We start from the raw sequence: 17,912 nt of genomic DNA on the forward strand, positions 1-17,912 counted from the left end.
AGTTTAGATTAGAATCTTTTTATTTCAAACAAGTGGCCATAACATTTGAAGCGAGCAAAAAAGAAAAAAAGACGCCAATTTTCCAGGAGGCAAGCATACAACCGTTTCTGCATCGCGAGGAATACGAACCAGCTTGTCTGTTCATCCGCTTCCTCAATTACTTTCACGCTTAAACCCGTTTCTACGTTAACCGTCTAGCGAGCAATCGGTTCCCACCGATCTGCAATCGCCCCGATACCGTATCTAAAGCGAAAATATCCCAGGAACCGGAACGAATCGGGTTAAGATCAATGTCGATCCCCCACGAAACGATTATTAAATTGCTTTTTTATTCTTCTTTTTTTTCAAATCGCAATTTAATGCAATTATCTGAAAGGAATTCGTAGACTAATCAACTATTAATTAATTGGATAATTTATTAAGTCAACCGTAATATAGATCTACGAAACGGTGCAGTGAAAAGGATAAAGTATTATTTTGTTAATGAAAAAAAAAATTCATTTATCCTTGAACTCTTCCTTCTGCCGTCTGAGCGTGAACGAACTCCCTTGTGATTCGATTAATTTTCATGAAAAATGTATTTTATTCTTGAATTTTTACGGTTCTTGAACACGCGTCTCTAACGTGTACAAAGCATGAACTCTTGTTTCTTTTTTTTTCTTCGTGATCGTTCGAATTCAAGTCAGTCAATAGGTATTACTCGGTTCGTGCTGAAAGCATGCGAAATAGTATACGATACGTCTGCCTGTTACGATATAAGTTTGTTCCCTTTATTTATGCATTACACGCGTTTCGAAATCTTATACGTTCGCGTGTAGCCGTAAATATGCAATAGGTTCGCTTTACCCCGCGGACACGGTACCGTTTACGACAAGACTTATGTTCCTTTTAATAATAAATCGTATTCACTTGTCTTAAATAGCATAGCATCGCGTACGCGATCTCTAATCAACCGATCTCTTCATTTCTGTGCTCAATTAATTACCTTCGTTCTTTTTTAATGCAACGGGATTGAAAATTTAATCGCGACGAGTTTGGATTATTCGAAATAGTACGCGAAAGTTTTTTTATTCATTAACCGAGTTGCTAATCAGATTTTGAAAACTGGCTCGATGAATGAGAGTTACGTTACAGAAACGCGATTACTCGAACGCGTTTCGATTAAACGCGCGAATATGAGAATCGTAACTTTCAAATCTGCCGCTTTCATCGGTTCGCCGGAAGCGGTTTAATTTAAATTTCTTCGATTTCGCCTGGCTCCTTGTACAATCGATTACTCAATCTGCGAATTCAAATAATCGTATCGTTTGCGGTTAATCTATATTTTGTATTCTGGTTAAAACACGTGTCACAATTAGCGATGGGCTTAAGTAATTTACAAACAAATTTGAACATTTATTAGAATTCAATTTCTAGGGTTGATCATTATCAAAGATCATCATTTCCTTAAAGTACAATACCCATAAACATTCAAAATTGCTCTAAATTGCATTCTTTCGATATTGGTACCTTCGTGTTACATTAATTTCAAGCAAATGACCCAGGGTACCCCAAGTACACTTGAATTATCATTACTGGGGTTGATGCGAAGAGTAGAAAAGAAGCAAGAGAAAAAGATACGAAATGAACTAACCGGCAGCGGATGAATCCGTGGATGCTGAGAGCTCGCGGCGCTTTTCCCCAAGAATTAAGCAACCGGCGGTGTTAAGTGAACGGACTCTCTTCGGTAGTCAGACAGTCGAGTTTCGGTGAAGAGCAGAGGAACAAGTTGTAACGATAGGTACGACCCACGTACCGTGGTTGTTGCAGCATGCGCGTCTATATTACGTGTGTGTATACACGAGAATGTTGCACACCATCGACGAAACGAGGGAGCTAGCTCGATCTGACAGCTGCTCGCAGTCCGATGCACTTTTCCACGATCGCTGCTCGATTGAAACGAACCCGACGAGAAATGGTTCCTTTGGAATTCGGTACCACGGGGAAAATACGAGTAGAGAAAAAAAAAAAGGAACCAACATGCAGTAGCGTCACTTGAAGGAGGATTCACTCGTCAACGACGCGACGCGAGTGGTTTCGCGCGTACCTAACCATCACGGGATACTGACTCCACGGTGGAGATCCTCTACGAAGAGTTCGAGTGAAACGCGGACGAGAGAGAGAGTGAGCGAAAGAGAAAGAGAAAGACAGGCAAGACGGTCGACTCGAGTCGAGGTTATGTCTGTCCTTTGCCCCTCTCGAATGCCCGTTTCGACGGGCCCCGATCTTCTTTCTCCTCTCTCTTTCGGACGAACCGCCACACCTTCCGCAGATCGACTCCCGATCACTGGCAACGCGTTCACCGCCACCAGCCTCCACGACTAACCAGACAAGACGGTTTTCTGTCCTGAATTTTAGTCCCCGTGGCACTTTACCAGACAAAGACTAACCAGACCCAAAGAGAAAGAGAAGCAATGAACGGGAGGTGGTTACGGTGGTGGAGGAACAGACCCCTTCTCCTTTCTGTCTTTCTCTGTCTTCTCTCCCTACCCTTCTTCACTCCCTCGACTCCCCTACTCTGGGACGTTTTAGTCTCTTCGCTGCGCATTGCCCCTGCAAGACACGGCAGGTTAAGACCAAGCAGGTAGAAAGAGGCCCCATTGATTAGCGATGGAAACAACGTGAGGCCCACTGTTGATTACTTGTCAACTTCTTTATCTTTCATCCTTTGAATGTTTGCGTGCTGGTTTTGACACTTTGATGATTTCTATATTCAGATGAAATCAAGTAGTACGGTTTATACTTGGGCGTACATTTGATAAATCAGGCCCATTTTTGTAGAATCAGATTCTAATCATTTTTTAAGAATTGTTGAGTACTTCTTTTTATATTTAAATTATTTTGTAGGATTTTGAAATTAATAGATAAATATCGAGTCGGTCCCATCACTACCGTTGATACCAGTAACAGACCCATGGCGAACGATTCCTCCTTTGTATACGACTAGCGCCATCTCCGGCCCATTATAGTCTTCTCTCTCCCTCTTATATTCCACTGGTTGCTTCTTCTTTGTCCAGTTTGAAACGGGCCCCCAATACACGGGGCCTCCAATAGGGATCGTGCCCCTTCCACCTACGCTCTTATATAGATACTCTTCGACTCGTTTAACCCGATGCCAGCTGCCTCTACAGGGTGTACCGATTAACGAACGATCCTCGAGATCAAAGGGTTTGTCGGAGGATGCTATTCTTGGTAATTTTATTTGCTTTCGGCCCATTGTCGAGCCACAACCAAAAGGACTTAGGATGATGGCATCGAGGTGGTATGCAAGTTTAACCTTCGAATGGTGGAGCTAGGCGAATCATGGAAGCGGATCTACGAAAATAGTCATTCGAATTTTTTAATGAATTATTTTTGTATATCGTAGAAAATGATACCTAAGGTCTCTAAAAATGTCTCGAGTTGATTATCTCTGCACCACTCGAGATCCCAGGGGGAAATTCCTCGACGAGCAAGGAAGAAAATTAAATTACAAGCTCGCGGTTATACGCGATTATCCTTGCTGTTTTGAACCCCCGAAGGGGTTTGCGTGCACACGATAACGTGCAAATCAAGACGAGTTCGTGCGTTAATGGCGCAATCAAGCATCTCGAAGAAAGGCCCCACCTGTGTGGTCTTATTAATTGAGAAGCGAGGTAGGCGATTCTGCAAAGATGGATGCACTCGTGATTGCGAATGCACCGAGCCTTCGAATAATGATATCATCATTATCAGTCTCGTAATCCGATTATTTAATCGACGAAGAGTCCACGCCTCGGCTTATTGTATTATTATAGTAACAGATGCTATTTTTCAAGCATCGAATAATACGATAAGAACGACTGGTGTAGAAATATAGTATGTGAAATTCTAACGGGGACTTGTTTTGTGGAAACAAGGAAAGCACGAGGAACTGGAAAAGAAGCTATGAATCAGTGGGCTGTCGTACGGATCTGTCTAACGCAAAACAATTTAATCGGCTGATCGCGCAACATAACGTCATACATAATTCATAAAATGCCATAAACGTTATGTGGTTGTGGGACAAAAATGATGTAGTCGTAGAAAGCTCAATCGACACTTTTACAATTTCTTACCGCACGAAGGACGAATTCATATTCATCAGCGTCACACGATAATTTCGTTCATGGTCGTTCGAGATTGGCAGATAATAATGACTCGTGTTTCTTCTTTGAAAATAATGTACTTTTTTTATTTTTCTTTTTTTATATTTGAAATTGATGATATTGAGAATTTGATATGGATATCTAGTTCCATAATCGAATAAAAGCTGGATATTATAGGATAAAAAAGTGATGGTATTTGAGAAATGAAGAAACATAAATGGACTTCTTGGCATCCATCATAATTTTACGTTGCATTAATCCGTTACGCGTGGATTAGAATCAATCAGTGAATATAAATGAAAGGCGACGCTAAAACCGATCCCCGCTATTTATCTTTATTATATATTCAGGCCAGCTAATATGCGAGACGATTCGCAAGGACGGATTGCACACTTAGGTCTAGGTGAGGTAACTTATTTATCAAATTCGACCTATTACACAATTGATCAATTATTTTTCTAATAATGTTCGAGGCCAGTGACTCAACTGGTGCGTCTTATTCTATCCCATCCAAAAATAGAAATTTTTTATTTTCATAATGAACAAAATGCAACGTTGATCGACATGAAACGTTATAATTTTAAATGTGCAACGAAATCGCGGACTCGCCCACACTTGCAAAATCTCAAGTCAATTAGAGCCGCGGCCTTTAGCCAGCCGAGTTGCTCAATCGGTGAGTATCGGTTTGCACGCGCGATCGACCGTATCCAATCGCGAGTATGAAAACGGGTGAAAAGAAATTGGAGCTAAAACGCCGCTCGTATTATTTATTCGGGTCACCCGATATAAGAGACCATCCGCGGAGGCGAGCCCCTCCGCGAATGCTAACCAGGTGCATTAAATATCATTGACAAGATTCGTGTTTCAATTCGGTTATGACATACCAATTTTTTTTTTTTTTTTTTTCATTTTTTCATGGAACAAATTCTTGAGAAAATCTCTTTTTTTCGCGACGCGTCGAGCCACGTTTCTTGGATGAAATCCAACGGGATCGATGTGCAACGAAGAAAACGAAAACGAATGACGGAAGAAGGGAGGATCCTTCCAACGAACGACTGAAAAACAATTTCCGAGTGTTGCTCGTCCGCGCGGAAACGACGAGACAATTCACTTAAGTCGCGCAAAATTGAAGCCTGTTGTTTGTACTGTTATCCTCGTTACATCGGAAATTGTCCTAACCCATCGTTTCCGGTAATCTGTGACGCGAGCGTTCAACTATAGAAATCATCAGAGGTTTACAGGGAAAAATTCAAAATTCATTTTGTATGTACTTTTAGGATTATTTTTAATCGTTTGATTAAATTAAGCTTATAGTGGGAATTGGGAATAAGGGAATCACTAGTAGGGAGGTGAATGTCTTAATACCTAAACTCCTTAAAAACCAAGTTACTGGTTGCATGATACTAAAGTATTGTTCAGTTTCTATCACCGTAAGGAGTTTGCAGTTCTCATGGTGTCTCATCACTTTTACGACCATCTTTCTCATACAAAATGGAAAGGGTTAACAAGGTTCCCTCGTCGAAGGAAGTTCAATCCCATCAAACTAACGGCTTCCAGGGAATACCCACTCTGAAACTGATGAAACTAAGCTTGCATAATTCTTTTTAACGTATCCTTCCCCTTAGTCACGAGTACATGTTCCTGGAAAAAAGGCGGGAAAACAGAGGAAGGGACATACGCTGTCACTTCAGTCACGGTAGATCAATAACGAGAAAGTAAAATGGCCTGAAATGCAATTTGATAAGATGGCACGTGCTGTTTTGCGATAATAGATTGTTTATTTTCCTGTTCGAGGAGGGATCGAAAGAGTATGGAAAGAGTATCGGCTCGGTCGCGGCTAGACTCGTGGCATTCCTTTCACGTGATTAAATGTCGAGAGAGGAGATTTTTTATAACAGTACTCGCGAAGAGGATGTAGAAAGTCTCGCGAAGTGACGTAATGTTCAAACGTAGCATTAATGCCCCCGCGAGAATCTTGCATGGTTCGAGGAAGCGAGCAGCGAACACGCTGACATTGCGTTAATGCTCCTCTCAAGTCAGTAGAAATAACGAAGAAACTATCAATTACAACGTGATATTAAATCAAAAGACGGTAGTACATGAAATGTTCAAATTAAATTGCAAACAGTAGTAAGAAGTTGCTGTGCTACTATTTGATTTTAATTTTCAGCACATAAAATATCATAATTAGGTATCCTTTTTAATGTGATTTGCAAAATAGTATTAGTTCTAATAATATTAAAAGCATTGTGCAATCTTTATTTTTGAACCTCCTCTAAATTTTATATTAACGCGCGTCTTAGAAATGGTAACACTACTGTCATCTAGTGGTTGGCGGGAAAATCAATGAAACATCTTGCTCTTTTTCTTTCAGTATCTGACTTTTACAACCCTTTAAGGCTTCGTAAAGCATATTATTAATACATTATATGAAACATATTATCAATATAGAATGTCTTTTTAAATATAACAGGTCGTAAAATTCGAAAATCTTAAAATTCAATCAGATTTAGTTCGGGGCTTTGACCAGTAGATGACTATAGCATTTCATAATCTGTTCGAAGCAATTTTATTAATTTTCGAATATAACTCTTGAAATATAATGTAATTGCATAATTTCGATTAAGCTCTGGTCATAGAATTATATAATTGCATTAGTAATGTTCAGAAATTGCTTATTTTGAAAAGAAACGTGATTCTCGATTTGACTAATTTTGTCGCGCACCTCCAGATGGTGCTGCTAATATTATTTAAAAAATACGCGCGGATATTGAATCGAAAAACAAGATTTAAACAATATTTTCAGCCTGTTGCATTAAATAATTTAGAGTAGTATGGTGTTTTCTAATATTATTATTGATATAAGCTCTTTTGTGTTATACAAGATTAAAAGCTATTCGAGATAAATATATTTATTGAAAATTGTGCAAAATTAATAGTTGTCTCTCCAGAATTGAGAATCACCATAAACGTTACGTTTAATAATATAAATACAATCTGTAAAATCCTACATTAGATTCAAATATACATTTAATACAAGCGATATTGTTTCATGCAAACATTAAAAATATAGAACGCTATAATATTATACTTAGTGATAAGAAATTAATTAGATTCGTGTACATAGAAATATACATTCCTTTCACACTTTTCTATACAGCCCAATCTTGAAAATCTGATTTATTATCTAACTCTAGACACCAGTTCCAAACCCACAGAACTCACTAATAGAATAAATAATATATTATTTAAACCCTATTTCTCTACATGTAATAATACTTTATGGGACTAAAGGAAAGAGTATTGTGCCATTTAAACAAAGGATCCTACTAATAGAACAACTTTACCTTACAACTATAACTTTTCCTAGAACTAAAGTCACGTTTTTCTAATTTATTCAAATTTTCAAGATTATACCGTATCATTAATTATAATAGATCGAAGGTCTTCAGGAAATAAAATCCTACTGAGGTATTCCTGATATCGTTGTGCGATAAAATTCAATCAATTGCACTCTTTCCCGGCTGACCTTCTCGAGACGTCTAAAATTTCGGATAATTCAAGAACGTCCTCGACTTCCGGTTCTTTTCTGGCCACATCAATCGTTTCGATTCGTGGACCAGAAATAACGGACGGGTCATTTGTACATGTCTCTTATAATTACCATAAAATTGCATCAAGCTTATTTCTGAATAATATCAATTACGGTAAACATTGTGCAAGGTCGTTGTAATTTTTTTTCACAATTTTTCTTCTTCAACACTGCTCAAAATAATCGATCAATCATAAAAGATGGTCGTTAATTGAATGTTGAAAAAATTTTTTTTTCATTAATGAGAGTTTCGAAGGTGTTAAACGTATTTCATGGTTATCATCATCTTAAGTTCAGCAACCTGTTATGGTGAAACGATTTCGAAATACCTCTATATAAATTGGAAAGTTGAATTAATTCATCTTAGAATTGATTAGATCTGCGTTAGATGTTGCAGCATCGCGTGTTACGTTTACCTACGATGATCTTGAATAATTTTGCATAATAGGTCTTTGAACTCGTTTCAGAAGCAGACGTTGCATTATTAGGTACATGTAAGTTGAACTTGAAATTTCTTGATACATTATACACCTTGTCCTATGTTACAATACTTTGAGCAATGTTTTTCCAATAAAATTACAACGTCTGTGAGTTAATCTAATTTGCATTAAAATCTAAGAACGACATTAGAATGCAAATATTTAAATATCTGAGCTATCGAAGAAAATAGAAAGTCGTAAACCTTTGTAATTCGTTGGTACTTTGTTAAGCTATTAAACCATTGCAAAAGTGGCATTAATTTCAGTTTAAATACGAGATTGGTGGAATTTGCAAACGAAAACTGGAGATGATTCCATTAGTGCTACTTTTGTAATAATTGAATAGGAAGAATGTCATTATCAATGATATGCAAGAAACGCGAACCTCCTTTTAGTAATATCAGTAAAACCTTCTTTCGTCGCAGTTTGTATAATTGCAATCTTTAAGCATCGTTCTCTTTTCCTTCCTAATCTTTGGTTCATCTTTGCTCGCCGGAAGAGAAAAAGATTGCCTTATTTTAAAATCTATAATCAATGCGAACGATATAATATCATTAGAAGATTAAATACCTACACCACTATAATTTAAAGTCGCCTATATGTTAAAGAGTAATATTGAGCAGCATTGGTAACTTTATTTAATTGCACGCATTTTTTTGGAGATTTCCAACAAATCAGCGGTCCAGATAAGATTGTCTTAAGAATGATATAAAGATAAAATTCAATTTTTATAAAAGCTCAAAAGAGTACTTTCATAGAATACTCGAACCATCGCTATTTTTTCTACTATGATAAAAGAATATTAAAATGAGCAATTACAGATGGTTCCATTGCGTTCATTAAGCTTTATAAATAACCTGCTCACGCTGTTAGTAACGTTTAAAAAGCTCTTCGTGTTTCGAACGAACCATAATCTTAAACGAAGACAGTCCACGAAGAACATGGCCTTCGCGTGCAATTATCTCGCTCATTGGAACTCTGTTAACTGGCAACTTTTTCAAAGACTGTCTGGTCCGCTCTTCTTGCGTTTTCGCAATAGCTAGTTGATGTTCAACGGCATCAACGGGACGTACTTGTCACTGGGCCTGAATTTGTATTGAGAGCAGAGTCGGTTCGACTCAGATTCTGCATAGCCATTTCTGAAATCAAATGGGAAGACCACCATAGAGATATCATGGTTAAGTTTTGCAACCCTAATCATCCGATTATGGGGTAAAAATGTTAGTACATGTTATTTGAAAATATTAGTAAACATTAGTTTCAAGCGTATCTAATTAATTTTTCATTTGCACGAATCGAGGATGAGTCGGATCCCATAAGCACCATCACCACCATCGTCACCAACACCCTATGGACCCTAGTTTCAAACAAAATTACATTGGAAAAGTGTTTCTTCTCACGCGTAGCCACGAAGAAATTGTTCTTTCTTTCTGAGAATCTCACGCATCGCCTGCAGGAACATCTTGAAGAAGAGAATCTTGTGGGTATAATAGTCCTGAGGCGATTTGTTGATCTCATACCGCGAAGAATGTTCCCAGTACACGGGACAGCTATGGAGATTCGATAACGCAATCGTTAAAAGCGTCTTTAAGTATTATCATCATTAGTGTAATTGATCATTCCACTATAACGTTAATGACCCTTTTAAGACTTGTTCGTTTTCCAAAGGTTGAACGAACCCTATATCCAAACTAACGTAGAATCTTTTTCAGGTAAAATCCTACCTTTGCCATTGGGAGCAAGGACGTCGTTCTTTGAAGCAAGTCACTTGTATGACGTTGTAGAAGAGGGCACCCAGGGTGTTCGCGACTTCCGTGTTAAGATTCTGCAGACATCGACGAAACTTCGCGTCGCAGTCGCAATGGGATCGCGTGAACGGTGAGTTGTTGCATATACCATGGATGCATTCTTGCGGTGATATGACATATGGACAATGGTCGTGTTCTCTGCAACATGCGTCCTCTGCTGCGTGTTGACCCAGCTCGTCGTACGATTTGGCCAAGGTACCTGGTCCACACCATTTGGTTCCTGGATATATCAGACCACCTCCTGGTGGTTGATTCTAACAAGAAAATGTATCTCTTTTTTTTATTTTTAAACTCGGTAGGCAAAATTAGGGAAATGAATTCGTACTTTTCCTTTATCGTAAGAGGCCTTGCAGGTCTTCTCGAGGTCAGTGACGAGTTTACTGGACACCTGCATCACCTTCCTGGGATCAGCACCTAGGACCATCTTCTGTATGACCCCACGATCGGTATACAAGGCACAGAATGGAGGCACTGCGTTCAATTCCACCATTCTGGACATGGTGTTGTCCGCCACGAGAACGCTGGCCTCGGTTTCATCCCCCCACAAGATTGGTATTAGTAGCAGAACAACGGCGAGCATCTGTAAGAGAAGGTATAAGAAAGAATGAAATTTTTTGGAATTTAGAATAAGGATTTTTGGAAATGGAACTTGATGGCATGTTATGGCTATTTAAAATTCCATTATCCTTTATTTACAGTATATTATATAATAGATATTCAAATTTTGTTGTTTGAAACTTAAATCTTTTTTTGAGAACTCGTTCAGTAGATTAGTGCTTATTGAATGCGTTCGTTGCCACGAAGGCCGCAGATGACATCACTCGTTGAAAGTAAAATCTCATTCCTAATTCTTTATTACTTTACGATACAGCACCCCTGTTTGTCCTTCCTTGTCAAGTTATAAGGTTATCGAACAATTTTATCTCACAAACTAACGTTGACTTTGCGTTAGAAACTCGTTAGCCAAAATCTTGAAAGCTTGGCAAACACTTCGGACAACGCGACCTCGTGTACGAGGGTCATTGTGATCCTCTGTTATGACGACACGAATTTAATGAAAAGTGATTGCGTTACATGACATTTTCTTTCTTAATCGAACATTAATCGTTCCTCGTTAAACGGTCAAACAGATTGGAAGCTAACAGGAATTCCGGTCGGTTTAACGAGCAAGTTGGGGGGTTAGATCGATTAAATGTCGGCGGGTTCGTGAACAGATCGAGTCACAGTGATCGGAGATTTACCTTGGCTTTTTCTTCGCCAGACGTTCATGATCAACGGTCACCTTTTTTTTTAATATCCTTGACATAATAAACGACTTGTTTCTTTAGGTCCGAATCGTTTTAGTTGATTTTTCAATGATACTCGATTTCTTAGGCGCGTTGGAACTCTACTCAAATTGGATAAATTTTGATCCAGTACTTGGATAATTTGAAATTTTATAAAATACAGATTTGTATTGATATGAATTGACACGATTACAATAATAACGAGGAAGTTGTTTTGCGTTCGGTTAATCCACAAGGCTGCATCGCGATTAATTATTAATCAGGATAGCAACATTGAGCGTTTCTCTATTTTCTCGAGGCAGAAATCAAGGTTCCTAGGCTTGTGCAATATTTTGCCATTTAAATAGCATTGCCAACAAGTTGCAATCAGTTTGCTTTGAGTAATATTTATCTTGCAAACAATGAAATTCAATATTGATCGAGCGGGAAATTGCAAAAGGACTTACTGTTAATTCGTCGAAATTAGCACGTTGCAAGGACTATGTTGCGGCACGGATGAAAGAAGATAAATTAACATTTCACCTTTCTGTACATTCTTTTTCACTTCGATGCACGCATTATACTTCGATTTTATTAAAAAATGAATTTCTGAAAATTCTGCAAAAAATATACAAACGTCGTTTAACCCCGAGAACTTCACAGCACTTAAAAGAAAAGAAATGTTATATCAGAAAGCTATCGATATGAACATCGATACTCGATCCAGGAGCAAAGAAATTCGAAGCTGTGACTTCGAGGAACGTTACACGACTGATGGTGCTTCACCTTTCTCAGCCATCGTTACCAAAGATTCCTCCAAGGACGGTATTACGTTAAGGTCGCAAAGAAGATAAGGAACAAAGACCAAAACGTCGAAGGCTCCTTACCGGTTGTCCTTCCCTCTGACGCATCGAAATCGCGAAAGAAATCGGACTCAGCTTCATCGGCTTCACCGACTAGGCGCAGCGATACGAGATCGTTGAACGTCCTTGCTAATCCCTGGCTCTCGTTATCCGCTACCAAATGATTTTCAATGAATCGAAAAGTAACCTTCGTGAATTAATGAAGAATTCGATGGAGGATCTTTTTCGACAATTACCTTGTGCGAATCGTGGAATGGAAAAATACAAGAAATAATTTTTGCAGATTCGAGAAATAATGAATTCATTCGGAAGTCATTGAAATAATTCGAAATTCATGACAACGAATATTCAACGTCTAGGAGTAATTAATAGCTGCAAGATAATTGATCGGAACGAAGAGGGGTGAAGAATCGCAGGTAATAACGCTGCTGGATAATCCAATCAATGAGATCGATGATTATTCAACGGGAAAACTCGTCCAATCGATAGAGATTTAATTCGATTAGCCCGATTAGATCGTCCCAGTTTGGGGAGGCGGGTGATCCTTCAAACGTCACACGAATCACCCCACGCTCGGTGAAATTGAGCCAGATATCCGTGAATCTGGGTCAGCAGGCCTCGTTGACGAACTTGTCACTTGAACCTGTGTGCTCTCTATAACCGTGGCGGATCAACAACTTTGACCCACCTTCGTGGATCTCTGAGGGTCAATCCATCGCGTTTAATCAACCCCTTCTCGAGGAACTCTACTATCGAAAGTGAGAAATGATTTACACGATGATTCTAGAAATTCTGACAGTGTTGAAACGTTGATTAGCAAGTGACTAATTAGTACACGAGAGTGCAAGTCATTGGTAAATGAACTTTTAACGATCGATTGCGAAAAGGAAGAAAAGTAATTTGTCTGAAAGGTTAATTATTTTTATCCTTCCTACAAATAAACTACTAATTTATTAATTATCAATAGTAAAAACAACACTGAATGATAACATCTGTTTAAAAATCTTCACGCACACCCGTAATAATGATCACAGTCCATTCATAACAAGTTATTAGAATAAGAATAAAAACTCAAGTGTTCATGAGTATTGAAACGACGAGAAAATCAGTGAATTACTTGCACTGACGTCAAAAGGGCAATTCCCGAAGAATCGTCGCTCGTTGCGATAGCAAGCGGTTGCACGCGTCGCTAAATCGATCAATTACCCTGTGGAAAGCTCGTACACGTGTGATGGCGAGCATGTGAATCACAACGTATCACCGACGGTGATCGCAGAAGATCGTCTAATAAATCGTACCGAAGTATACACCGTTTTCGACGAGGACTCCAAGAGCCGAGGGTTGATCTCGAACAAAGGGTTGAAAGCTCGATTGGACGGAGAAGACGTACGAGCCGGTGGAATAACACGGAACTCACTGAAAGAAGAGGAAAGGTGTGCGAGAACGAGGGGTTGCACGACCGACACTCCCACCCCCAGCTGCGCACCCCCGAAACCGCAACGCGACTCGAGCTGCTGCAGTGCGCAACAACCCCTTGATCAGGTGACTACAACCACTCCGATCCTCTGATATTTCCGAAGGAAATTAGCCAGAAAATAGCTCGATTAGAATGATTTGCCAAAGGGGTGGTTTCTGAGCTGTTGCAGTGTGCAATCCCTGCATACAGATATTACTTTTCTAATCTTGTGAAAGTTTTGAAGGAAACTACCGAGGAAATTTTTTTTTTAACTGAGTTCAAAGGGAATGATTTTTGAGTTAGTGCATTGTGCAACCCTTGTTCATGATTCTGTGAAATTTTTGAAGGATTCTTGTAAGCCCAGTGGAATATTCTATTGAAGTTGAGTACAAAAGTAGGGTGGAAAAGATAGAATAGGATAGCAGAAACACAATTAGTTTCGTCGCGTGATTATCTAATTACTTTAAAAGGTACAGACTATCGTAAAAATAAAATGCAGTCCGTTGTTGAAATACGAAAAATATTTTGAAAATGTCTATCGATTCGTCGCACGTTCACGTTAAAGGAAATATATTTTGAATAATGTATAGAAGCTACGTGTCCAGCATGTTGCTCGATCGTTTTAGGATAAAACAATTGAAACGAAAATTGTTGTAACGATAGATTTATAGCTTTGACTTTCGCGTAAATTAACGATACGTGTTCCGAGGATTCAATCGTTTCCTGGTCACGTTCGTATGCGATACTCTTGGTTTCAGAATCTTTTCACAGGATCGATCGACGCGAACACATTGAAATTTTAATAAAATGGAGACAAAGAAGAATTAGAAATAAGTAATTTAGGAAATTCATTTTTTTAAAAGACTTTTTAATGGAGATTGAAAGTGTCAGAAGGGTTGATTGGTACATACGTCTATTCTATATCAAATCAATATACGTACAATGAAAAATTCTGATCTCGTTTAATTTCCAATGAGAGGGATCGTTTGAATCCTTATAACTCCGCAGGATCGAGTTCCTCTAACGAAGGCTCCTTATCGGGATTCTATGGAATTCGTAAGATGTCCTCTGGTTGGTACAAAGATTTACTTTACTCCTCAACGGTTGCCATCAGACTGATCGTTGAAATGGTTCGTCAGGATTACTAATATTCCGTGAGGTATATAGATACACGAATCTACTTGGTCCAGATTACACGGGGGAGATTCCGAATCACGTGATACGCCGCATGTTTATAACGTATATAAATTGACAGTTGTAAATAGATCGGATTAATTTGTTGCGACTGGTCGCAGGACACGTGCAGGTGACGTTCTTCCTTCCGCTAGACGGGTATCCTTGATGCATTCTGATTCAAGGTGAAATGACCATTGTTCTTGAAATATTAATAAAAATCTTGAAACGTATAAATTTTGTAGAAAACAGGAACTATTTATAAATTGAAGGAAAGATTAAGCGTAATTAATTAATTAATCGAGAAGGTCAATCATTTTTATACAAAATTTTATTATCAAAGCATTTAGCGTTTATTTATTTTAATATGCTGCTGACTGCAGATTACTTATTTACATATTATTAACAGGTATCAAGGGAAAAAACAAGTCCAATGAGTTTTGAAAAATTTTATTTCATTTGCAATGGCATTTTGCAAAACTTAATATACAATTTATTCATCGAGTAGTCTTTGGTTTTTCTACTACTGTCTAACCCATCCACCCTTGATTACAAATCTCAACCCTTTCATAAAAAGAAATTCTCGGTACTAAAATATTTTTGGCAGGAGAAAATTCATCGAGATCGAATTATTCTGAATGACTAACTCCTCTAAGGGATCCATCCAACCTCGTTCGTTTCGAAATCCTTATTCACGTTGGCTCTGGCGTGCCCTTCCGGTTTACTGGTACTCTCCTCGCTTCCTGCCAGTTTATGGTACACCTTGCTTCCTGTATTAGCCACCCATTGAACACCATCGCCTAGTTTCTCACCAGCTTTGCGAACTGCATTGCCCAAATTTTCGCTGGTGAATGTATTAGGATCGACGTTGATGTCTAACGTGTTGTTGCCTTTCGGACATCCGGATTGAGGAATGATGCTCAAATCGAAAGCATCCACGCCAAAGGAGTTTAATTGTTTGCGTATCTGGTCCACGTAGATCTTGTCCAGATCTCGATGTCTAGAGAGGATCGTCGCGCTTTGACGATGGGCGAATGCTAATTTTTGGCAGGAAAAAATAGCTGCGAAATTGTCGTAGTCTGTGTTGAACACCACGTGGGACGCACTTCCGGCTATACCTTGAAACAAAATGGCGCGAGTTAACCCCTTTAGAACGTTAGGTGGATATGGTACATTAAATACTACATTTAAATACATCTTATTATTAAAATTAATAAGTTACGTCATTGCGAAGCAAGGGATTAATGATTATCCTCGATCGTAATTGGGCAATTTGTATCATGGATAGGGGCTGTTTAAATGTTTAATAAGGAGGGGAGGGAATTTGAGGAAAGTCTGATGAACTTGATTTTGATTCGTTAAGTGGTAATGATAGCTGTTCGGATAAATCAATAATTTGAAAATTAGTTGAATCCATTAAGAATCCACTAAAGTGCAACAACTGACATGAACCATATAAATTTGTCTTCAGATAAGAATTAGTATCGTGATACTTACTTAGAGGAAAGCGAACTTGCATTCGACCTGGTGTACTCGGTTCCGGAACGCTCAATTCACCGGTGTAATGATACTCGTGCTTCAATGGCGTAAGACCTGCGCATAGAGACGTCTCTTCATTACGGATAATTCATCCCACTTGCCAGACAGTTATCCTATTGACATGCTTTTATGAGTCCCGATGGGATCCAACGTTCTCCTTCTTTATTAATTCAAAAGCTTCCAGCAATGTATATAGCGCCACTAGAAGGTGGCTATAAAAGGAAATCTCTCCCCTTTTACAGCAACCTGCTTGGCTATTGTTCGAATCAACATATTTCTTGAAAAAAAATTTCTTTGCAAAAATTTTACCTAATACCGGATGATCAGAATCCTGCGTTACAACGTATTCTCCTGCTTCCTCGCCACGAGTGTAATTGTAAGTGATGCATTTGCTGGCAGTTGCTGTTTTCTGTATCACGTACCACACTCCTAGGAACTACAATGTTGCACATTAGATTTTGTAGAAAATGATGGAAGTGTGTTTCATGTGCTTACTCTGTTCATTTGGAATCCTTGCATCGGTTCCACGATGGGACAAGCGCCCATATGGTACGTGTGTGCTTTAACGAGAACTAAGCATCCCGCTAGGAATAACAAAGAGTTCAGTGTCTTCATCTGAAATAGAAATATTAAAACGGTTTATTAATAATTCGACTATCAGTCGTTTGGAATTTTCAATCTTTTCACTCTGATTTTCCTTATACGACTGAAAAATCCACTGGGATAATTGCAACTTTGTTATATCTTCGAATGTTGCTCTTTATAAAAAAAAAAAGATATTTTGAACTATGTTCTATCCAAGATTGGGATTGACCTTGGTAGCCTCTTGAATAACAAGATTTATCGACTCAGATTTTCCGTGTTTACTATAAACAACGAGAAGACGATGCGCTTTATGCTTCCGAGCCGCTAATTAACAAAGCAGAACACAAAGAGCCACTTAAGCGAGATTGTACGAGCAAGTTACATTTACGTAAGGAAATAACGAGCGGAGTGGTTCAAGATTGCTTTCGAGATCTCTTTTGTCCGGGTGATAATGTTTCTTTCATAAAGTGGTAAAAAATTAATTATAAATACGACTATCTTAATTTCTGAGCAAACGTATTCTCTTGAAAATTTTAATATTAAAAATTTTCATTCTGAAAACATGAATCGACTAACAGTATCCAAAGAAGAGTTGATTATTTATTATATTCTATGGGAATGTTATGAATAATAATTCTGTGACCTCTTTTGAAAAAAAAAAAAAAATAGTGGAGGAGAATCATTATGGAAACGTGTAAATATTTATCAGTTACTGACCCCTCAGGCGATATTCAAAGTGTAAATGCAAAAATGGATGGCAATACGATTGCGTAAAACATGAAAATTGTCAAAGAGGCATATACTCACTTTGAAGCGATGTTGTCAGTCCCTGAGCTGGTACTGTAAACACTAGATTCATTGGAGAAGGACTTTATGAGGCGTGCCCCACTCTGGATCCAATTATGGGTCACACACACTTCCAATGGTCTATGTGATGGTCAATACGATATACGTAACTTCTTCAGAATTTTGTTGCAAATGTATTATCAGAACAACAGAATATCTTA

At 38.5% G+C, this 17,912-nt stretch overlaps 2 protein-coding genes across 5 annotated transcripts; both read right to left on the reverse strand.

Annotated features, from left to right (window-relative positions):
* Positions 1-6,980: 6,980 nt before the first annotated feature.
* Positions 6,981-14,729, reverse strand: LOC114877967 (acidic phospholipase A2 PA4). Of its 4 annotated transcripts, XM_046286886.1 has the most exons (5): positions 13,451-13,626; positions 11,757-11,907; positions 10,350-10,604; positions 9,941-10,278; positions 6,981-9,355 (listed from the first exon to the last, which is right to left on the reverse strand). In XM_046286886.1, exons 3-5 carry the CDS (start codon positions 10,602-10,604, stop codon positions 9,256-9,258), a joined length of 693 nt encoding a protein of 230 aa, XP_046142842.1. In that variant the 5' UTR covers positions 11,757-11,907; positions 13,451-13,626; the 3' UTR covers positions 6,981-9,255. The 4 variants fall into 4 exon arrangements, with proteins under 4 accessions (XP_046142842.1, XP_029047039.1, XP_029047040.1 ...); XM_029191206.2 differs by lacking the exons at positions 11,757-11,907; positions 13,451-13,626 and adding an exon at positions 14,550-14,729; XM_029191207.2 differs by lacking the exon at positions 11,757-11,907.
* A 488-nt stretch (positions 14,730-15,217) lies between these two features.
* LOC114877966 (apolipoprotein D-like) lies at positions 15,218-17,807 on the reverse strand. Its single transcript, XM_029191205.2, has 5 exons — positions 17,713-17,807; positions 16,816-16,935; positions 16,630-16,756; positions 16,279-16,374; positions 15,218-15,899 (listed from the first exon to the last, which is right to left on the reverse strand). Exons 2-5 carry the CDS (start codon positions 16,933-16,935, stop codon positions 15,433-15,435), a joined length of 810 nt encoding a protein of 269 aa, XP_029047038.2. The 5' UTR covers positions 17,713-17,807; the 3' UTR covers positions 15,218-15,432.
* Between the last annotated feature and the right edge of the window lie 105 nt (positions 17,808-17,912).

This window comes from Osmia bicornis, chromosome 8 (assembly GCF_907164935.1).
Source record: "Osmia bicornis bicornis chromosome 8, iOsmBic2.1, whole genome shotgun sequence".
In the NCBI taxonomy this organism is placed as follows: domain Eukaryota; kingdom Metazoa; phylum Arthropoda; class Insecta; order Hymenoptera; family Megachilidae; genus Osmia; species Osmia bicornis.